The following is a 23,387-nucleotide window of genomic DNA, read 5'->3' as shown; positions in this document are numbered from 1 at the left end:
GACGATTCAGCAGCCACTGGCAGGAGTCACGCAGGCCCCCTGGGACTTCACCTTGTGTCGCTGGCCCCCTCGTCGCCGGCCGCCGCTGCTGGGCTTGGGCTGAAAGAGATAAAGGAAGCCTGAGAAACACCGGCCGCTGGGAGCAGTCAGGCCAGCACAGGCGCCAGGAGACTAGAGAGTGGGTCGTGTCGCCTGGCCCTGGGATTTACTAGGTGACCGTGCGCTGCCTGCCGCCTGTGAAACTAAGCCGGTGCCACCTGCCTTCAGAGCAAGCCTCGCCTCGCCACTGCTGACAGGTGGAAGAAAGGAGTGAACCACCGGGAGAGAACAAGGGGCAGACAGGTCAGGCAGAAGAGGCAGATGGAGAGAGACACCAGGCAGAGGGGGCCGAGGGGGCCGTGGGGGCACCAGGCCTTCACAAGGCTGGGAGACTGCAGGGAAGAGTGGCAGGAGACCCGACCAAGTGAGGCCACACTGACTCAGCCTGAGACCACAGCCCCTCCAGGACGTGTATGTGGGACCCTGTAAGGCAGCGCCTGAGGCCCGGGGGGCTGCAGCGCAGACATCACGCGCACGCTCACACCAAGGTTACTTACACTCACCACTCGGGAAACCGATGCTTTTCTATTCTGGTTTATTTCATGGAAATGAAATGCTATCGAGACCCGGGACCACGTAAAGTGCGTCCTGTCCTGCTTTTTCTTAGGCAAGGTCTTAGCACGTCACGGCCCTCTTGCCTCAGCCTGCTAGCCAGGGCCTACGGTGTGCACCGCCACGCCTGGCTCCTTCTCCTTGGATGGGGTCTCGCTACTCTGCCCAGGCCAGCCCTGAGCCTCCCAAGTCTCGGGGATTACCGGCGCCATGAGCTCGGCCTTCGGGCTAGACCAGGAACAGAAACCCGGCCTCCCACAGGCCCTCTGAATTTCCTGTAGGCGACGCACCTCAGTGACCAGCACTATTTAGTCCCCAGTCTAAACACCTCCTGTGTGTGTGCCCGAGAGGCTCCTACTTAGCACCTGCACCCAGAGTAAAGCCAACGCCTTTGTCACGCTGCCTGAGGCCAAGGGCCACACTTACCTGTGGCTGGAGACTACTGGACGCTGCTGGCTGCCCAGCCCCAAGAGGAGCTTCGTCTCCAGGTGCGGGGCCTCCCACTGCTGACCCACCAGATGGGCCCCCCTCTTCTCGTTTGTTCAGGGGCCCCTTTTTCGTTGACTGCATTTTAATCTGCTGGGGCTTGGAGTTCATTGGAGAGTTGTTGGTGGTCTGGAGGAGCTGTGGGAGCCAAAGGAGTGAGGGTGAGGCTGGGGCTACAGGGTGGTGGCATCAGCTCAGCTGCACCCCCAAGCCCCACAACCCCCGCAGGGACTCCGCTCTCTGGCCTGGCCGGTTCTGGGCAGATGGCAGAGGACCACAATGGGAGGTGGCAGGTAGTCTCTGCTTTCCTCTCAGGATTTTGGGCACGGAAACACATGGGCCCAGCATGACTTTGAAGCAACCAGGTCCAGGACTCGAACCACGGCTGACCACATGGGAGTCCAGCAATGTAACCATTATGCCATCTGCTATGGTCCCCTCCCTTTTTTAAAAGAGATTTTTTTGCTATAGGGCATGTACCCTTGCCAGAGAGACAGAGAGGTAGAAAGTGAGAAATCACCCCTCCCCCCTGCAGGAGGGACGGCCATGCTGCAATCCCTTTTCCTCCATTCTCCTCTCAGGATTTTGGGCGTGCACACACACACGGCCAGTGTGATTTCCCAGCCCCTGGGCCCAGGACTTGAGCCACAGTCGACTCCATGGGAATCCAGCAACATAGCCATTACACCATCTGCTGGTGCCCAGCACTATTTAGTCCCCAGTCGGAGGCCCTGGACGGCCACGGGCCTAGGGCTGATGTCTTACTTCCTGCCTCTGCTCAGCCTAGAAGGGCTAACTGCTGCTCCTGCAGAGAAATCTGGGGCTCTCACTGCCACCTGCCCCTCAAGCCCCAAAGGAACTCATACCCACACGCCAAAGCTGTCCAGCACTCACTCTACCCGGACTCAGGAAGACCAAAGGCGTGGTCCCGGCCACGCTGCCGCAGCCTGTACCAGCACCCGAGAGGCTGACCTGGCTAGGCACAGCCACTCTGCCCTCTGTTCCTACAGGGAATGCCATGCCCACCTCCAAAGCCCAGGACGGGAGGCCCAGAGACACTCCCAGGGAAGCACAGAGGATGGTGCCTCCCAGTGCTGGCCACCTCTCCCAGAGCAGTGACAGCAGCACTGACCCCGAAGATACGAAGGTTCCTCGGGGCTTCTGCGCAGAGCCTCTGTGCTTGTGGTCACTGCACCTACACAGGCAAGGCCTGCCCACTGTACCTTGGTGATGGTGCCCACAGCCTTGGTGCGGCCTTCCCGGAACACCAGCCGCTGGTCTATGTGCAGGTACTCAGGGGTCTTGATGAAGCGGAAGTGGACGGTGGCCTTGTCCCCAGTACGCAGACAGTCCTTGTCCATGCTCAGGATGGTGGCTGTCTGCCTGATGCTCCCACAATGCACTGCCGAGGGATCAGGGAGGTCAGGACAGGATTTAGCTGCCCAGTGCCTCAGGACAGGGGTGGCCGGGAGCACAGCACAACGTATGTGGAGGTGCGGCAGGATGGGCAGCAGAGGGAGCAGGAGGCCTGCTCTGGGATCAGATCCTGTCTCACACTCACCCACTTTCTCCTCTGTTAAGAGCCCAGCCTGGCCCTGTGTAGACAGGGTCCTAGCTCCAGGATCACAGAGCGCTCTATTCACACTTGTGCCTCCTCACTGGACTGCAAGCTCCTGCAGGGAAGGGCTTGCCTGGCTCATCCTTGCTCCCAGCGACTCGGCAACGCCATGTAGCACACAGCAGTGACCGTGTGCTGCACATTCCCTGAAGGAGTGCACGTAAGGTCCCTGGAGAGGTCCAGGACTCGGAGCTTGGCCCTGGCTCAGTGTCTGCAGGACTGCATGGACGCCATGGCTCACTGTGATGGAGGGCATGGCATCTCTCAAGAGAAGGAACCCTGACTCTTGGCTAGGGCTGGAACTACAGAGCCTGGTTTGCTGGAGTTAACTGTTGGAGGAGTAAAGAAGGCCTCCTGGGGTGGCAGGGCCTCTAACACCTACCCATGGCCTGGTAGCGTGGGCTAATTGTGGTGGGGTGGTGGAGGACAAGAATCTCGGCCTCGAACTCCCAGGAGGCTTGGGGATTCAAGCGTGGGGAAACCATCACCATGCCCTTCCGGATGGACGAACGCTTGATCTGAAAGAAAGGGGAAGCCCAGACCTCAGGATATGATGCCTTCTGGCTTCACTCCCAGGTCCCAGAGGGCCAGGAGTCTTCCTAGGAGTAGGGACCACCCCTACGCAGCCTTGCTGCCTCACCACCTCAGGCCTTCCAGGGTGGACAGCACAAGGCAGACTTGTGCTGTGTGGGAGGCGAAACACTGCTGCTGAGGGCCAGGGAAGGCTTCCCGCAGGAGCTGGCATTTCAGCTGCTGGCCCTTGAAGGACAGGTGGGGAGGCCAAGGCAGGTGAGCATTCGGAAAAGGGACAGGGTGAGCAGGACCTAGCCACTGCAGGTGGCAGAAAGCCTCTGTTTTCCTGGTTAAATAGAAGACCCCAGAGCTAGCACTCATCCGAAGTCCACAAGCCAAAAGACTGAACAGGAAGATCTGGCACAGATGCCCAAGTGTAGGACGCTCTGCCCAGCAGGCAAACTCTGAGTGGACACCCTGCTCAGGCAGGGTGGGACAGAGCTAGAAACAAGCAGTCCTGACTAACACTTACCACTGTGTGTCGGGCAAGTCACTGAGTTCTCTGAAAATGGGGTCAGTAATCCCTAACTTGTAGAGTAGTCCCACAGACTAGAGGTGGGGAAAGACGTCTGGCCCAGACCCCAGCAGAATGGAGGTGGCGGGGAGTTGCCGGTTATCGACGATACTCACCTTCTTCAGCGCAAAGGAGGCTGTCTGGCCCCCCCGCACCTCCTTGACAGGCATGCGCTTGCGATGGATTGACTTGACAGCAATGGGCAGGAAGTTACCCAGGGGGTCTGGGCCCAGCAGCAGCGTGTCATTCAGTTTGATCAGACCTCTCAGTGTTGTCCCTGACACCACTGTTCCCACACCCTGCCAAAGAGAAGATGGAGGCCTCAGAAGTCCATCTCCACCACAGACCAAGCCCTGCTGTCCCTGTAGTAAGTGCTGCCCAGTCACCCACCCTGCTCAGTCGTCCCCGAAGCACTCACTGGGACAGAGTAGGTGTCATCGATCTGAAACTCAGCAGGCTCTTCCTCCTTGTAGCTGGTGCGGGGGGAGAGGAGGTTGAGGAACATCTTCAGCAGGTCCAGGTTCTCACCTGTAACGTTGGAGATCTGGAATATGGGGCACACCCTAAGTGGAGGGGAGAAATGGAAGAAAGGAGAGAGGCACTCAGGTGACTAGCCCCTGCCCTGCCAGTGTGTGCGTGTGCGTGTGCATGTGTGTGTGTGTGTGTGTGGCAGCTGGAGGGCCCAGGAGCAGGTTTGCTGCTCATGACTCGCCTCTGGGCCCAGTCCTCAGCTCCGGCCCAGCAACCCCAAGTATACCTGCACCGAGGCCTCCTTCTAGGCTTAGTCTCTGAAATCTGCCTCCTTCTCTGTGCTCCTCCCTCACTGCCCTATTTTGGAGCCTCATGACAGCCTCTTCCTCCTAAAGCAAGCAATGCTTGCTTAACCCCCTTAACCCTATCGTTCTTGGCCTTCTGGCTAAGACCCGCTGTAGTGACATCCTTCCCTGCCTTTCCATGGCGTTCATGGCCTTCATACTTGGGCTTGTGGACCAAGTCCCCCAAAGTCCCATATTCTAGCCATGGCAGAGGACCTTCGCTTCTCCTCAGAGCCTGGTGCTTTCCTGCCCCTGTGTACCTGCTCACTCTGACCTTCCCTCCTGAATCCCTTCCCTCTTAGCCAACCTCAGTCTCCAGAATCCACTTTTCCATGAAACCCTGCAGAAATGGCTACTCAACTCCTCTAAATGCCTGAAGAGCTTTTCATGGCTATTACATGTGAATAAGTAGGTCTGATTTTCCATCAGAGTCACCTAAATGGCCTCCACCTCTCCTACTTAGGGTGCACTAAACTCTCTGAGATCCAGACGTATGTATTCCCCCATAACTTCCAGAATAGTGCCTGTAGAAAATGGCCTCAACGAAACCAACAAACTGAACCAGGGCTGTCGGAAATTTGCCCCCTGCTGGCCAACTGGTGGTACTGTAGACAGTATCAAGTCAGGGTTCCAGGCCAAATAGCCAGGCGGATCCGGTCCTACCTACAGACCACTCAAGAGCAGATGGCTCCTAAGGAGCCTGAGGCTTGGGGTGGAGGAGCGGAGTTCGCCACGTTCACTGTTACCAAGAGCGCATCTCAGACCAAGAAGCTGAACGCCTTGGGGACTGTGCTCTAGACAACTCTGAATCCTCAATGTACGTAGGAAGAGCCCGGCAGAACAAGTGTCTGATAAATATTTATGGCATGAAAGGAAACATTAATGAGAAAATGCCGAACTTGGCCTGGGACTAGAGAGTGGTGAAGACACGGCAGTACAATACATTCTGACAGTTATGAAATGGCTGTGGAGTCACCGCACACCAGCCAGGCACGGCACTGAGAGCTTCCAGTACCCATTTCCAATGCTCTGACAGCCCTACTGGAAGGCAGCATCGTTGTCATTTTGCGGATAAGGACACCCAGGGTCAGGTGGGATATCAGCCCTGGAGGAGCCAGAACTTGGGTTACTAATGCGGCCCAGGAGCAACAGTGCGAGCCTGGGAGACCTGGCACTGAGTCCAGAACCTTCTATTTCCTCCCATCTCTGAACTGTGAGAAGCGTTTTGACATGTTGTCTCCATGAGCCATTCCAGGCCTACCTCCTGATGTGGCCTGCCAGCCAGGGTGCCTGCCCGGAGCGCATGCCCTGCCCCTTACCTCTCGGAGCTGAAGTTGGAGGCTGTGACAATCACATCGTCCTTGCTCTGCACCAGTACGGGGATTTTCCGGCAGCCTGGTGACTTCAGCAGGCGCTGTAACAGCTTCAGAGTTTCTTAAAGGGTGAAATGGAAGAGAATTAGGGGACACAGCCTTCTCTTTGGCCAGGCTTCCAGGACAAGATGGGTCCACTCATTACTGATGCAAGCAGAAGACAGACAGACAGACCGACCAGTGTTAAATGCCACAATGCCTGGAGAAGCAAAAAGGAGGATCAAGACTTTGGGTGGGTACATGTTGCTGGAATAGAAAGACGGGGCCCATTTCCTAAAGTTTTGACTCTGAAACCTGGTAAATTTCTCCAGAGTCTCTACAAGACCCACAAGCTCTAAGCAAGTGACTTAGGGTCTCCAAAAGTCAAATGATCTTCCCAGAATGTACTGCTTCCTGGAAAAACAATCTCATCTGACAAAAGGCTCTCTTGGGCATTGAGCAGTCTGCAGAGGCCCTCAGGAGGGCTTCCAAAAGCTTAGTTCTCCACTTCTCTTCTATAGTCCATGGCAGAGAGGAAGAAAAGCACAAAGGCCTAGGCCTGCAGCCCTGTATTGACGCTCTGGTGGTAAAAGACTATCAGATGCTCTAATAGAGCCTGACTCTTTCTTCCTGGGGTCCTCTGAAAAGAGGTACCAGATTAGGGTTCTTGAAGATTCGGTACTTGGGAACTAGAAGGAACAGAAAACAGGATAATTCTAGGTTGTGATCAGACCATGAGCTAAATAGGGCAGAAGAAACAAAAAATAGGGGGCTGATGAAAATTCAGGCCAAGGTCTGAGTACAAGGCAGAAAAACAGAAGATCCCAGGCTGAGTCCCCAGTAGCAGACTACCAAGGAGGCAGAGTGGGTGACAGAAGCTGCCACTAGCCGGAGTCCTCACCTACCTTGCAGAATGTTGGCAGGGCACATGTCGATCTTGGTGACTACCACAAAGACAGGCACATTGAGTGCCAATGCCAAGCCCAGGTGCTCCTTTGTCATTCCCACGATGCCAGCATTGCTGCCCACCTGTCCCAACACAGAAATAAACTGTCAGGACAAGCGAGACAGATTGGTGCCAGGTAGGAACAGGTGCTCCCAAACGGAGGTAGATGAAAGCAGGGCTGGGAACAGATCACTTTAACCTCTGACTCAAGGATGTGGGCTACCAAGATCTGAGGGGAGGGGGCAGGCAGTGGCCTAGTGGTAATGCAACTGGACCCATTTGAGGAAGGTCCCAGGTTCACATCCTGGGACCTCCCTAAGCATGCAGAATGAACATGCTGGGCAAGCTGAGACTAGTGGCGGATCACAGTATAAAGATCTGTTGGTGCATGTGTGTGTGCATGCGTGTATGTGTACATGAGACTCTTAAGAATAAACTTTGGGGCAGCAGGTAACATGGAGATTAAGAAGGCTGGATCCCACAGAGCCAACTGCATGGTTTGAGTCCCACACCCAGTAACTTGAAAATACACAGGGCTCACATGTGCATGCATACATGCATATGTGCCGGAAAAAAAACAAGAGAATGGAAGAAAAGGAACTGCAGCATGGCCATCACTCAGGGTGGTGGTTTCTCATTTTCTCTCTGTCTCTCTGGTGAGCACATGCACCCTACAGCAAAACCAAAATAAATAAATAAATAAACTTTATTTATTTTTTTTTTTTTGGAGAAGGTTTTTTTCTTTTGCTATAGGGCGCGTGTGCTCGCCAGAGAGAGACAGAGAGACAGAGTGCGAGAAATCACCCCCCAGGGGGGATGGCCACACCGCAATCCCTTTTCCTCCATTCTCCTCTAGGGATCCTGGGCACGCACGCACGCACACGCGCCCAGCGTGAGTTTAAGCCACTGGGTCTGGGACTAGAACCATGGTCGACTGCATGGGAGTTCAACAACATAGCCATTACGCTAACTGCTGGTCCCTAAATAAACTTTAAAAATCAAAAAAAATATATCTGAGGAGTGTTGTAAGCAATGAAAAGGAAACCTAGACAGTTCAGGGGAAAACTGTCTAGAGTCATCAGTGTGGCCCTGATGCAAACAGTTTCCCCCATGTATTGGGTCTTCTATGCAAAAATGCGTCATGACTTTTCTGATGGCCCAATATAAATTGGGAATATCAATAGCTACACTAGAGGGTCACTTGAGGCGTAACTGTTGTCACCCACGTCCAGGACACAATAGCAGCTGTTATTACTGTAACTATTTCCTTCCTGGAACAGTGAATGTTTTAAATTATCCCATTAAGAATGGTTAAATAAGTTAGGGCACATGTACAACATGTGCCATACAAAAGAAAGAACAAACTCTCGGGCCAGCAGAGGGCATGGTAGTTAGAAGCGCTGGATTCCCGTATGACTGACCATGGTTTGAGTCTTGGACCTGGTGGTTTGCTTTCTCTCTCTCTCTCCAGTCAAGTTCAAAAATAATATCGAGGGACCAGCAAGTGGTGTGGTGGTTAAGGCGCTGGACACTCCCACACGGCCAACCACAGTTCGAGTCCTGAACCTGGTGGCTTGCTTTCTTTTCCCTCTGTGTGTGTGTGTGTGTGGGTGTGTGTGTGTGTCTCTCTCTGGTCAAATTAAAATAAATAAATGAATAAATAAAATTAAATAAATAATTCTTAAAAAAATAATAGAGTTAAATAAAGTAACTTTAAAAAAGAAAAAAAGAATAAACTCTTATTTACTGATATGAGCTCATCTCTAAGACATGTTTTTTTAAAAGAATTATTTATTTACTTTTATTTATTCATCCATTTATCTTCATTTGACCACAGAAAGACAGATTCACTGAGAGAAGGAAAGTGAGAAGCAAGCCACCAGGTCTGGGACTCAAACTGTGGTTGGCCATGTGGGAGTGCCCAACGCCTTAACCACCACACCACCTGCTGGCCTTCTAAGAAACGTTTTTAAGGGGGAAACCCCTTAAAACAGCAAGGCGTATATAGCATGCTACTATGAAAAGAGGTGAGTGGTGACTGATTCATAGTTTGAACATAGCAGTCTTAAGATATGTGGTGAGGGACCAGCAGTTAGCGTAATGGCTATGTTGCTGGACTCCCACGTAGTCGACCGTGGTTCGAGTCCCGGACCCGGTGGCTTAAACTCACACCGGACGCGTGTGCGTGCGTGCCCAGGATCCCGAGGGGAGAATGGAGAAGGGATTGCGGCGTGGCCATCCCCCTTGGGAGGTGATTTCCTGCTTTCTATCTCTCTGTCTCTCTCTCTCTGTCTGGGGAGCGCACGCGCCCTATAGCAAAAACCTCTCAAAAAAAAAAAAAAAGACATCTGGTGAACATTTGAGATGATGTAAATTCAGAGACTAGACACTGGAGGACACTAGGGAACTACTGCTCATTTTCTCCGTTTCAGTAACAGTAGGAGACAGACCTTAAAGAAGCTACGTGCTGAAGTACTTGGAGGTGAAGAGTCACAATGTCTACGACCAATTTCCAAAAGATTCAGCCAAGTAAAACAGAAAATAAAAAGCAAACAGGACATATATACACATATGCATCTATCACACATACAGATACATAGGGCAGAATGTTAGTAACTGTTGACTCTAAGTGGTGTACTTACGGTATTCATTACTCTATGCCTATTTCAGAGGAAACCGGACAAAGGAAGAAGGAAGACTTTCCACTATAAACTCTGGTCCTTTTTAAAATTTTGTACCATATGAATGTATTACTCACTAAAACAAAATTTAAAACTGTTTCAATTGCTATGATCATTGATACAGTGCTTACACATTCCAGAGTGTCTTCACCGAGCTGTTCTTTTTTCCTTTTTTCTTTTTTTTTGAGAGGTTTTTGCTATAGGGTGCGTGCGCTCGCCAAACAGACAGAGAGAGACAGAGAGACAGCGAGAAATCACCCCCAGGGGGGATGGTCATGCCGCAATCCCTTCTCCTCCACTGTCCTCTCGGGATCTTGGGCACGCACGCACACGCGCCCGGCGTGAGTTCTAAGTCACCGGGTCCAGGATGCGAACTGCGGTCGACTACGTGGGAGTCCAGCGACATAGCCGTTACGCTAACTGCTGGTTCCCCCGAGCTGTTCTTCAACGGTCATCACCATCCAGCTGACACGGCTGTCCACGCCTGCCTGTGTTCCTCTTCCTTCACCAGGACACCCCCACAGCTGCCTCCCAACTCTTCCTAGGCCCTTTAGCCACACTTGCTCAAGTTCTCAACCTGGTGAGTGTCCTGCTGCTCTGCTGTCTGGAAAGCTACTGCCGTGGAACAGTAATGAAATCTTTCACTGTTTCCCACAGGTGTCTTAATATTTGGATCAGCCTAAAAGTCAGGTAATACATAACATTTTGTCTGGGATGAAGATATTCCATCAGCTGGTTTTGCTTACTATAGCTCAATCAGAAAAACGCATATTTTAAACTGGTTTCTATACTTTTCACTTTTCTTTCTGCACTAGAGGGCAAGTACATTCAGCAGAAACAGACATCAAGCACCAGAGAGAGGAGAGAAGAAAACATGCTTCCTGGGAGAATGGTCATACTGTAATCCCTCCTCTCCCATCTCTCCCTTCTTTTGGGATTTTGGGCTCGCATGCACACATGCCTGGCGTGTTTCTCAAGCCACCAAGTCCAGGACTTAAGCTATACAACTAGCCATGCAGGAACCACTGCTTTAACCACCAGGTCACAGAGCCGGCCCCATTTCTATTCCCTTTTTTGTTTGTTTGTTTGTTTTGCCATGGAGCGTGCATACTCATTGAAGACACAGAGAGAGTGGGAAGGTGAGAAATCACCCCCCTGGGAGAATGGCCACACCACAGTCCCTTCTCTTCCATTCTTCTCTTGGAATTTTGGGTGCGTATATACACACACACACGGTGTGTTTTTCTTTTTTCTTTTTTGGAGAGGCTTTTGCTAAAGGGCACATGCACTCACCAGAAAGACAGAGACAGAGAGAGAGACAGAAAGTGAGAAACCACCCCGCAGGGAAGATGGCCACGCTGCAACCCCTTCTCCTCCATTCCCCTCTCAGGATCTTGGGCACGTACGCACATGCGCCTGGGCATGAGTTTAAGCCACCGGCTCCGGGACTCGAACAAGATGGGATTTCAGCACCCCAGCCATTATGTCATCTGTTGATCCCTATAGTGTGTTTTTCAAGCCACCAGGTCTGCAACTCGAACCGTGGAGTTAGCTGTGTAGGATCCAGTGCTTTAACCACCATACCACCCACTGGTCCTACACTTAAATTTTTTTTTTTTTTTTGAGAGGTTTTTGCTACAGGCTACAGGGTGTGGTCACTTGCTGGAAAAAGAGAGAGAGAGAGAGAGCTAGAAAGTGAGAAATCACTCCCCCCAGGGGGGATGGCCACACCGCAATCCTTCTCCTCCATTCTCCTCTTGGGATCTTGGGCACGCACACATGCCCGGTATGAGTTTAAGCCACCAGGTCTGGGACTCGAACCACGGTCTACTACATGGGAGTCTAGCGACATAACCGTTACGCTAACTGCTGGTACCCCTATACTTCATTTTTTTTAAAAAAGATATTTTGCTATAGGGTATGTGTGCTCGCTGGAGGCACAGAGAGGCAGAGAGAGTGAAAGTGAGAAATCAACCTCCGGGGGGATGGCCATGCCACAATCCCTTCTACTCTAGTCTCCTCTTAGGATTTTGAGCATGAATGTACACATGCCTGGTGTGAGTTTCAAGCCACTAGGTCAGGGACTTGAACCATGGTTCACCATATGGGAGTCCACCACAACCACTATGCCATCTACTGGCTCTGGTCCTACATTTAATAATACCAGCCCAACAACTCCTTCAAATACTCCCTAGGGGTTAAGGATTGAGAATAGTTCGTGGAGAGAAGCCTTTCTCAGCCTAGTCAAGAAAGTTGCAATGGTTCAAAGAAAATCTTTGCAATGGTTCAAAAAAATAGGAGATTTCTGATCAAGCTGGGATCCCAAGAATCTGAAGCCAAGAGCCATAAGAGCACTCATACAATACACTCTGTCTTCCTTCATTACTCTCCAGTTTGGGGAGAATGTGCGTGAGAACCTGTGTTTGTGGGGCAACTTGATCCAGTCTGCCACAGACTACACTTATAAACACGGGCAGCTGGAAGACCTGGGAAGTTGGGAAGGGCTTTGGGAATGGCTCTGCCAAAGGAAAACTTGTTCACTTGCGTACATCCTCTCCCCAACCCCTCGCTGCATGTCAGGTTGTGGGCCTCACCACTCCCACCTTCTGCCCAGGGAGGAAGATCAGTGGGGCATAAACGAGCCTCTGCTCTGTTTCCTTTCCAGTTAATCTATGTGATGAGCTGTTTAAAAAGCTAGTCACCAGATTACAAGCTCCATGGGACCCCAGGACAGCCTCGTGCACTGCCGTGTCAGGGACCCAGCACAGCGTGGGGCACACGGGAACCTTCCAGCAAGGACTGGTACACTGGCTGATGCTCCTCTCAGGCTCCGGAAGAGGTCATGTCACAGGCCCTCCTGAAGGCTGCACCTACCCCCTTACAGTGCTGTCTTCCATTTCTCCCCCAAGTCTTGCCTCTTAGATGGTGCCACGAGGTACTACCTCCTCAAGTGGCCCAACCCCCAGAGGAAAACCCTTCTCGATGGCTCTCTGAGAAGTGTAGTCTACAAGTGGCATGCAGTTTTGCCAAGAGGGTCACTTCCTGGTCTAATGGAGGGCAGACATCAAAAAGACTGTTGTGCTTATGGAACGGGCCACCCCTGCAAAATTTGCCATCCCTACCCAGTGTCAGAGCCCCAGACCCTCAGGCCTCGGTCTCAGAGCAACTTCACACACTTGCACAGAACCACACCTTAAAAGGCCTGCTGAAGCCACCCTTACCTGCAGACATGCCTCACTCTTACCATGAGCATGCAGAAGTCAGGCAAATGGCCAGTCATGCCAAAGACGGTGGTCTTCAGGTACTTCTCATGGCCAGCTAGGTCAATGAAGGTAATAACCTTTGTGGACTTCTCACAGATCTTTGTCCACTCTAGGCTGCCTCCGTGGCTGTCGGGCTTGTTCACCACATTGCCTTCGCTGTCGAAGCCCAGAATGTCATTGCCCACACTGCTGGTGCGACCAGATTCAATCTCATGTTTGTGGCGGAAGAGTTTCTGGCGAGCAAAGCCTCGGCCATTGTCCAGCTCTCCGTGCGTCAGCACCCCCAGCAGCGTGCTTTTACCGGCATCCACGTTGCCCACAACTGCTACCCTGTGTGTGCATGAACCCATACATCCGTGTGAGTCAGCGGGCGAGCAAAACGAGGAGACAGCTCAGAACCCCAAAGCTGCATCTCTAAGTTCAGGCTCACCCTTGAGCCCCTCCAGCCCAGTTGCCCCTCCTATTCATGGATGAACACACTGGGAGTGTTCCTGGAACTATGCCCAGGGAACAGTCATTCAGGAGAAATTGTACTCCCACAATGGCCACCTTCCTTAACTCCCACGAGTTTCCCCAAAGCTGCTGGGAACAGTCACAAAGTGACTTTCTCCCGTGACCCTGCTTTCCTACCTCACAGGCTGAGGAAAAGCAACTACAACACAGAGGACGGCCGCAAAATGCATAGAGGGCCTCTCTCAGTCCAAAGGGGTGGCGTGCACACGCCAGGTGCACATAGGCTCAATCGTCATTCTCCATGAAGTCTGAGACCCACGGTTATGCAGCGGGGACCTGAACTCTTCTGACCTCCTCACCTGACCTCCAGGAAGTCATCGTCTCCTACTCGTTTCCGGACCAGGTAATCACGCACGCGGCCCCCAGCTTCTTGACGTTCCCGCAGGAGGATGACGTCAGCCTCTATCTGCTCCGCCATACTCTTCACCGTGGCGTAGGAGGCCTCCATGTCAGCTTCACTCAGCCCATACTCAGTCCCATCTGGTGACGAGAGCCCAGACATTAGCAGGAGAGGGGATCCTGACCAACCAGCCTGCAACAAGCCAGCCAGTCAACCCTGCCTCGCAAAGGACCTGCTGAGTCCTGGAGAAGAACATGGCAGTCTCTACCTGGGAGGAAACTAAGGCACATGCAGAGTTAAGACATGACAGTGTTATGGGTTCCTCCATCAAGCAGGGCATTGGTTAATGCATTCAACAATTGCAGAGATTGTCCTAGGTTGTATGCCAAGTTCATGTTGGGTACTTGGGAATACAAGTACCCTTAGCAAGCTCAGAGCCCAGCAGGAGAGGCAGACAGGAAATTAATGAACTGCAATAGAACTGTACGACAAGAAGGTAAAGCATTGCCTGGGGAAGCCGAGGGCAGCCCTGCAGGGTGCTGACGCCGTGCTGCGTGTCCAGGTGTGAGAAATGAGCCCGCAGAGAAAGGGGGAAGGACATCCTAGCTAGAAGAACAAAGCACGGAACGTGGCAGATGTTGGCACATTCAGGGACCAGGACGGACAACGCTGAGTGGCAGGAGGCCACACAGGAGGTTGAAGCAGGTATTACAAATAAACGTCAGACAGCAGCAAGACACGCTTTTTGGGGAGTTCAGGCGGGGGAGGAGAGGTGACATGATCAGATTGTGGTGGGTTAGAGAGGTCTCCTGGATAGCAGTAGATAGGAGCAAGGGAGAGACCAGAAAGGGGAGCCCAGTTAGAAAGTCATTCTAATCACTGAGACAAGAGATAATGAGGACAAGAAGATAAAGGAAATGAGGACTCAAGAATTATTTTAGAGACAGATTCTTAACTGAGGTAGCTCAGGTGAAATGTCCAGTAAACAGCTGGAAAAACAAGTTTGAGCTCAGGATGAGCAAAGGAGGCAGACAGAAGGATGGACCGATCCATCAATCAGCTGAGTGCCTGCCGTATGACAACCCCATCCAGGGCTTTCCAGGCATTGTCAGGTTTAATTCACTCAATCACTCCCTCAGCCTTTCCCTTGCCTTCCCGTCTCCGAGAACCCTTCTTCCTCCCTCACTTCACCCCTCCAGCACTCAACCCTCTTCTCTCTTATTACCTCCGAAAGCCCTTGCAGCCTCAGGCACTCCTGTCTCTTCTCTCCCTCCCCTCTCCAACAAGCTTGAGTCCCATGGAAACTACAAAAAGGAAAACCAGCCCTCTCCTCTTGCCCCTGCATATCTACTGAGCCACCACACCTCTCTTCCTTTCCCACCAAACACCTTGAGAGTATTTGACACTTGTTGACTATTCCCCACTATTCTGAACCTGACTCTGGAAGAAACTGCCTTTCGAAGGTCATCACGAGCCTTCTAATCACTCGATCCAGTGTCTTTTTCTTTATTTATTCAGGAACAGGGCCTTCTTTGCCCAGGCTGGCTTTGAACTAATGACCCTCCTGCCTCAGTAGATGGGACTTTAGGCCCTGGCTCCGATGCCCCTATCCTTGACCCCACCACGTTTACACTGCCGGCAGCTCTGTTTTCCTTCTCAAGGCACTGCCCTCCCATCCCGCTCGCCCAGGGCCTGACCTCTCCTGCTGCGCTCCCTTGCTCCCGTCCCGACTGCCGACTTTTCCAGTCGTCTATCAGTGGCCCTCTTTTTCCAATAAACTTCCCTTGGCCATCTCATTCTAAAGCTTCAACTGTCATTTTGAAAACTACAAAAACGTTCATTTCTAGCCCTATCCATTTTCCAGAGCCGCAGACTGAATTTCCAGTTTCCTAGATGATAACTCCTAGAAGTCCCAACATCCAAGTGCAACTACTGTCACTGCCTTCTAAACACCAGCACAGCAATGAACACTAATGATGCATTTTAGCCCTCCCTGAACCCTATGAAGTAGGCATGACTGTTCCCTTTTACTGATGTGGTAAAGGAATGCAATGAGGTCTCAGAGCTACAAGGGAGCAGATGGGCTGTGTGAGCTTGGATCTTTGGATACCAAATCTAGAGCCTTTTCTCCAGCAAGAGTTCCTCCTCCTGCCTGACCAGTCTCTCCTCTGGCTGTCCCTAGTTGTGACAATGACAATGTCATCCTTCCAGACAGCCAAGCTCAACACTCTGACCAGTCCAGCCCTACTGCTGCTAGTTTTTGATCTTGCTCTTTCTCTGCTGTCTACTCTTTATGCCAATCTGCTGTCTCCAGCCTGATTCAGGCCCTTATGCTAGCTGAATCAGCACAACAGACTTTTACCGGGTCTTAGCAAATCTGGTCTCTTCTCTCCAACCACCCTGAGCAGACCCGAATCTTGCAGCTACTAAAAAAAGCTGTCACTTTGGAGTCAAAGCATTTGAATGGGCTCCAGCCTTAATTCCTTACGAACCTGTCCTTTATTCCACACCCTGTCCTCATTCTCCCCATAAGCTCAGCCACCACCCTCAGACCCCCTGTATTCCTTGCATGGTCCTAGCTCATGAATTTCCTATTCTGGAAAACTCACCAGTGGGCCTCTCCCCTGGCAAAGTTCTACCCATTCTGCTCAAAGGCCCCACAGACATTTGTGTCTCCCTTACAGCACCTGCCACATTCCGCCTTATGCAACAGTGTTTTGGTTTTGTTTTGTTTTGGAGAGGTTTTCACTATAGGGCGCATGCGCTTGCCAGACAGACAGAGAGAGACAGAGAGACAGAAAGCGAGAAATCACCCCACAGGGGGGATGGTCACGCCACAATTCCTTTTCCTCCATTCTCCTCTCGGGATCTTGGGCACATACGCACATGCGCCCGGCGTGAGTTTTAAGCCACTGGGTCCGGGACGCGAACCGCGGTTGACTAGGTGGGAGTCCAGCGACATAGCCATTACGCATGCTAACTGCTGGTTCCTGTGCAACAGTGTTTTGGACCCACACTCTTCCTGACCTATGCAAAACATCTTGAAGCAGAGACCATATCACAAGCATTCCCTGATGCCCCACGAGGAGCACCCTTCCTGTATCAAGTCCTAAATGTCTGCAAAATGTAAAACAAATGAACTATGAGGGAACAGCTGGACTGGGGAGTTTCTAAATGCACGGCCAAGTTGGCTCTGAAAACCTGGGTTAGAGAAGGGCTTGTAGGATGTGTTCCTGAGAGAAGGTTGGCGAACCCTGCTGTGTCTGCCAGACTGCCAGCTCTGTCCAATCTTCCCTGCTTTCCCTGCTTCTGTAGAATGCTTTCGAGTTCTGCTCCACACCAGGGACCATGGACAATGTCACCTTGCCCATCGGGGCTGTCAGTCTATCACATCACCCTTCTCTGGCACGCGCTGCATTCCTCACACTGTATAAATGGAGACGATGCCAAGGAGAAAAGCTACAGAGGGCCAGTTACTAAAGGCCTTCACTCAGCCAATCCCAACCCTAATCAGATTCTGTCCCACCAGCTCATTTACCTTTTTATATGCATTCCTCTGTTCAACATGCTGCAAACACTTCCCAGACTTTCAGGATAAAAGCCTAATATCTTTGGCAAAGCAGTCAGAGACCCTCGAGGTCTGAGCCTTGCCTATCTGCCCAGCACCCCCTCCCACCGCTCCCAACCTCGTGCTCTACACACACCTTACTGGATTACTTCTGGGCCACCCGATACTCTGCAGTCTCCAATACCTGCAAGTCTCTGTGCAGGCAGTTCCTCTGCCCACTCACCACTGCCCTGGAAAACTACTCATCCTTTAGATTCAATGCAAAGGGTAGTTCATCTTTTCAGCCTTTCCTGACCATTCCCACCACCACAAAGATTTAATACTCCTCCTACAACACCTGAATCTTTTTTTGTCTTTCTTTTCTTTTCTTTTTTTTTTTTTTAAGAGATTTTTGTTATAGGGCACACGTGCTCACCAGAGAGACAGAAAGCAAGAAGTCACCCCCTGCGGTGGATGGCCATGCCACAATCTCTTTCCTTTTGAGATTTTGGGCATGCGTGCATATGCACCCGGGTCCAGGACTCAAACCATGGTCAACTATGTGCGAGTCCAGTGATGTAACCATTACACCAACTGCTGGTCCCAGCCCCTGAATCTTAATATAGCTTCTGGCTCTTAGAAAGCTTCCAGTTAGTGGAATGGCTATGTCGCTGGACTCCCATGTAGTCGACCATGGTTCACGTCCTGGACCCGGTGGCTTAAAACACACGGGGCGCGTGTGCGTGCGTGCCCAAGATCCTGAGAGGAGAATGGAGGAGAAGGGATTGCGGCATGGCCATCCCCCCTGGGGGGTGATTTCTCGCTTTCTATCTCTCTGTCTGTCTCCGTCTGTCAGGCGAGCACACGCGCCCTATAGTAGCAAAAACCTCTCCAAAAAAAAAGAAAGCAAGCTTCAATTTGGTATCTGAGGAATGACAAGTTCTTCTGAAAGAAATCTTATGGTAAATCAATTATAGTCTGGGATCTTTAAAAAGATACTACTGCGCTATTAAAACTATTTAACATTTATATAATGCTTCCTATATGCCAAGGGGTTTCCATTAACTCTCATTTAATCTTCACTACCACACCATTAGATAGATTCTGTTATCATCCCCATTTTAAGACTAAGAAAATCTAGACCTATGAGGCTCCAGATAGTAAACTACTAGGCCATATTGATTTCTTTAAAAAATACCAAGCATGGGGGCAGCAAGTGGCATGGTGGTTAAAGGCACTGGACTCCCACATGGCAGACCACAGTTCAAGTCTCAGACCTGGAGGCTTGCTTTGTCACTTCCTCTCTCTCTCTCTGTCTCTCTCTGATCAAACTGAAAAATAATAATGATAATAATAATAAATAAAGTTAAATAAAATAATTATTTAAAACAAAAATACCAAGCTCTGGGGCCAGCAGGTGGAGAGTGGTTAAGGTGCTGGACTCCCACATGGCTTATCGCAGTTCAAGGCCTGGACCTGGTGGCTTGCTTTCTCACTTTCCCTCTTTCTCTCGGTCTTTCTCTGATCAAATTTAAAATAATAATAATAATAGATAAAATTAAATAAAAATAACTGTTTTTAAAAATTCAAGCTTAGGGACCAGCAGGTGGTGTGGTGGTTAAGGTGCTAGACTCTCATAAGGCTAACCATGGTTTGAGTCCCAGACCTGACAGCTTGAAAATCACGCCAGGTGCATGTGCATGCATGCCCAAAACCTGAGAGGAGAATGGAGGAAAAGGGATTGCATCATGACCATCCCCTCTGGCAAGTGATTTCTCACTCTTCCTCCCACTGTCTCTCTCTGTTGCTCTGCTCTCCAGCAAGCATTTTTGCCCTATGGCAAAAACCTTTAAAAGAAAAAAAAAAAAAAAAAAGAGAGATGGGACCAGCAGTTAGCCTAATGGCTATGTCACTGAACTCCCATGTAGTTGATCACAGTTCGAGTCCTAACCTGGTGGCTTAAACTCACACCGGGCGTGTGTGCATGCATGCCCAAGACCCCAAGAGGAGAATGGAGGAGAAGGGATTACGGCATGGCCATCCCCATGTGGGGTGATTTCTTGCTTTCTGTCTCTCTCTCTCTGTCTTTCTGGTGAGTGCACGTGCCCTGTAGCAAAAACCTCTTGAAAAAAAAAGAGAGAGAGAGAAAGCTCAAATTGAAAATATATACCTAAGGGAACAGCAGATAACATTATGGGTATGTCACTGGACTACCATGTGGCTGAATGTGGTTCGAGTCCCAAACCCGGCAGCATGAACCTCAGGCCAGTTGCGTACGTGCGCATGCCCAAAATCCTGAGAGGAGAATAGAGAAGGAATTGTGGTGCAGTCATCCCTCTTGAGGAGTGATTTCTTGCTTTCTGTCTGTCTCTTAGCAAGAGCATGTGCCCTACAGCAAAAATCTCTCTTAAAAAAAATGTATACTCAAAGAGCACATTCCTTCAAACTGGTTAGAATTTTTGTCAGGTCTAGGGGCTGGTAGGTCACATGGTGGTTAAGGGCGCTGGACTCCCACATGGCTGACCACAGTTTGAGTCCCAGACCCGGCAGCTTGCTTTCTCACTTTCTCTCCCTCTCGTTCTGTCCCTGTCTGGTAGAATTAAAATAAATAAAATTGAATGAAATAATTAAATATTTTTAAAAAAGAATTTTTTCAGGTCTAATGTACCCATACAAAATTTCTTCTCAGGTAGGCTGGAAGTGTCACTGTCCCCATTTCACAGAATGAAATAAAAAACACAGGAAGTCAATGATGATGCAGACCCCGAGGGCTTTGCATCTAATTCAGTTTTCTGTTTGATGTTCCACTTGTTTAACCAGTTATGATCTCTTCCTGCCTTTAAAGAATTCCAGCAGGACTACATCACTATGAATCTAATAGCATCCAATTGGTAGATGCAAGGATCATGCTCGGGTGTGTAAATCTGTTGTCTGACATCTCCTTATGCCTTACTGTGGGAGGGTTAACTAGTTGTGAGTTGCCAAGGTATGGTAAAATTTGCCAAGTCTACATTAAAGGAAAAGAGGAAAGGTGGAGGGTCTTAAGAATCTGGTTCTTCAAGTAACAGCCCCGATATTGTCAAAAGTGACCTATTTGTAGGTTCTGAAAAATCTACAAGCATGTAGTGATCTAATAGTAGCTCGTCTTATTACAGCAGGCATATGTGCACTTGACATCAAAGATTTCAAAAGGCTACCAACACTCTCCTAGTTCCTAGTGGATAGCTTCATCTGATTCTGACACCTGTCACTCTCTCTGCAGCACTTGAAAATGCTGTCCAGCTCTTTCCTTTTCTCAACATGCAATCTCTTGGTCTGCCTATCTTCCTGAATATGCCTCCTTTTAGGTGATTAAGACCTTTTACCTGGGGTGGTAGCATTAAGGATGGCAGGAAAAGGTAGATATGAGAGACCTCTCAAAGGAAGACACAGTAATATTTGGAGACAGACTGAACCCTTCTTCCTTCCCCAAATATTGTCTTCTGAAGTTAATCATATATATGCTACCTTTCTTCCTTGGGGCAGGGACAAAATTTTAAGTATCCAAAAGAGCTTTACAATAGTATCAAGCCTTGGAAGATACTGAATAGTGTGTGTTAAATAGTCAAAGAATGATTTTGAGATTTCCTCGATCTTAAATTTAAGACTGAAAAAGAATTACCAGCCTTTACAAAGCCTACATTCAGCAAAGAAAACTGTTCCTTTAATGATGCATCCAGGTCTACCCTGGGCTTCCTGCAAAGATGATAGAGACAAGGACTGGTAAGGGCTGGTAAGGGCTGAATTCGTGATCATTAACCCCAGCTGTCATTTCAGCAAAGATAATGTCATAGTGAAGATGAGGGTAGGGAGGTCTTATATTGATGGTGTAAACTAGGAGTGACTGGGGGTGGGGAGCAAAGCCCATGATATAATCTGGGATTCTGTCATGGGGGCTGCTTTACTCTAAAACAGTAGGCCCGTTACAATGAATAAGCAGGTAAGAGGACAATGCCCGGTCCCTTCCAGAATGGCTACAAGCCTACATGTCTGGCAATGGAGAGCTGTCTAGGTTGAATAGTCGGTGTGGTATGGGTCAGGACAGACTGACAGAGGAATTCTCGGCATCTTCTTGCAGACATGGAGAAGAATCACAGAGGTCCATTAAGCAGGAAATTAAGTGGCAAGGGGCTCCATAACAGAGCTTGGAAGGGACTACCTGGAGCTGTCCAGGGCAGGCTTAATTCTACACCTACCTATGACTTACTCTATGACCTTGGACAAGAAGTTTCCTCCTTTGTGCTCCATTTCCTCTTATGCAACTGGAGAGTATTGGAAGCAGAAAGGAAAGGTCTGTAAAACTGCTTGAAAAGTGATTCTTAAGTCAAGGAACCACTAAGGCAGGAATTATCATTCACTTTGTACTTTTATGTCCTCCAAACAGTTCTGCAGATACCAAAGAATCACTGCAACTGAGACACGTGAGCAGGAGAATTGATAAAGAGAAAAAATGTGATCTAAATGATTTTTTAAAATAAAGTGAAAGGAAAACTATGCTCACCTGATCCCTGCCCAATGACATATATGGTCTCTCCGCATCCCTCGTCCATCCTCTCCCACATCTGCCGAAGTAGGCTGTCATACTGCTCTGATGTAGGGCTCACTAGAACCAGCTAGAAAAGAAACCAACAGCCTTAGGACCGCTCACTAGAAGAGTACCACAGCCAAAGCTGATAAGTAGCCTGACCAAAGACCCTCACTGAATCCCACAGCACCCCAATCTAGAACAGCTACACAGGCCCCTCATGCACTCTCTGTTGCTCCTTAAATAGTCTGAGTCTAAGGCCTTATGAGCTATGTGATGTACTAAAATGAGTACGTCTGAGCCATCTCCATAGTAAATAGGGTGTGAGCCGGGGAACAGGAGGGTGGGACCCAATGACTGCATCTGGCACTGTGGGTTGACACTCAGGAGCAGTGCGTTACACATATGTGACAAAGTCTTCTACTTGTAGCTTCTATCTGGAAATTCAGGACAGAGGTCACATATACTGTCATGCCCTCCACCCACAGGCCAGTGGCTCTCAAAGTAACTGAGGAATTCGGTTCTGTCTTGCCATAGCTATCTTGATTATTTGGGAAATATAGTAAAACCTGCCTGCAAGACTCATCTACTATAACAAAATACCATTACCACTAAGATGAGTATTAGCAACATCATTGTGCAAACCAATCGCTGATTTGAAGAGGGCATTCACCAACAGGCAGACCTGTTAAGACCCCATTCTCTAACCTGTGTGACCTTGGACAAAGAACTTAACCTCTCTCAGATTTTTTGCTCTACAAAATGATGATAGTACTTACAACTTAAGGCCCCTGCAAAGACCAAATTTAATAACATGTAAAGCACGTAGTCCACAGCTTAATAAATGGTAATCACAAAGTTTTCTTCATCCAATCACTCCTAGAATAATCCTCTTGGATGAAACCGGCCACTACTGTTCACTATTCCTCCCTTTGGAAGCTCTGGGAGCCTTACATCCCCACATGTAACTGTATTAAGTGTGTAAACTTCTAGCTTTTAATTTTTTCCCTCAGGAGTCAATCTAGTCAATCTATCCCTTCTCTCCTTCCACAGTATCAGGTTTTCTTCTCAATATCATCAGTACTTATATACATTTAGCTTCTCAATTTCAAAATAAAGCTGAAGAGGACTTCCCCAGCTACATGATGAAGTAACATTTCCCCCTCCAGGAACACTAAATCAGCTGGTTAGGAAAAGAAGACACTATTTTTGCAACTCTGCCCTGTAATTTCCCACTGTTTTCAGGTTTCTTCAGGACCTTGACCCTGTGTTGACATCCAGCTAGTCTGCTGTGGGTCAGGTGCACACCTATAACTTCCCGAGGTGACTCATCCGAGCTCGTAATTGTAACCTGGATGCTGCTGGGTCTTTTACATCATGTCACACTGACCCACACATTTCCCTTGATCATCCCTCTGTCCATCTTGGTCATCCCATTATGGCTTTAGAGGCACCAGATAGGACTACTGCAACAGGAGCTACAGTAAACACTGTCTTCCAAGAGCTCAGCTGAGGAGGGAAAGA

The 23,387-nt window shown here is 49.8% G+C and overlaps 1 protein-coding gene across 1 annotated transcript in view; it reads right to left on the bottom strand.

Annotated features, from left to right (window-relative positions):
* Positions 1-23,387, bottom strand: part of GTPBP1 (GTP binding protein 1) — a gene marked incomplete in the record, with an annotated part of 32,352 nt that overhangs the window by 6,334 nt on the left and 2,631 nt on the right. The window contains 11 exon segments of the mRNA XM_027774527.1: positions 3-99; positions 1,078-1,275; positions 2,361-2,539; positions 3,138-3,273; positions 3,959-4,141; positions 4,261-4,405; positions 5,977-6,091; positions 6,915-7,038; positions 12,881-13,229; positions 13,712-13,892; positions 21,840-21,951. Of these exon segments, the coding sequence (XP_027630328.1) occupies positions 7-99; positions 1,078-1,275; positions 2,361-2,539; positions 3,138-3,273; positions 3,959-4,141; positions 4,261-4,405; positions 5,977-6,091; positions 6,915-7,038; positions 12,881-13,229; positions 13,712-13,892; positions 21,840-21,951 (1,815 nt within the window).

Source organism: Tupaia chinensis, unplaced genomic scaffold (assembly GCF_000334495.1).
Source record: "Tupaia chinensis unplaced genomic scaffold, TupChi_1.0 Scaffold000450_1, whole genome shotgun sequence".
NCBI lineage: Eukaryota > Metazoa > Chordata > Mammalia > Scandentia > Tupaiidae > Tupaia > Tupaia belangeri.
The sequence above is the reverse complement of the archived record's forward strand: the minus strand, read 5'-3'. Positions and strand labels throughout refer to the sequence as shown.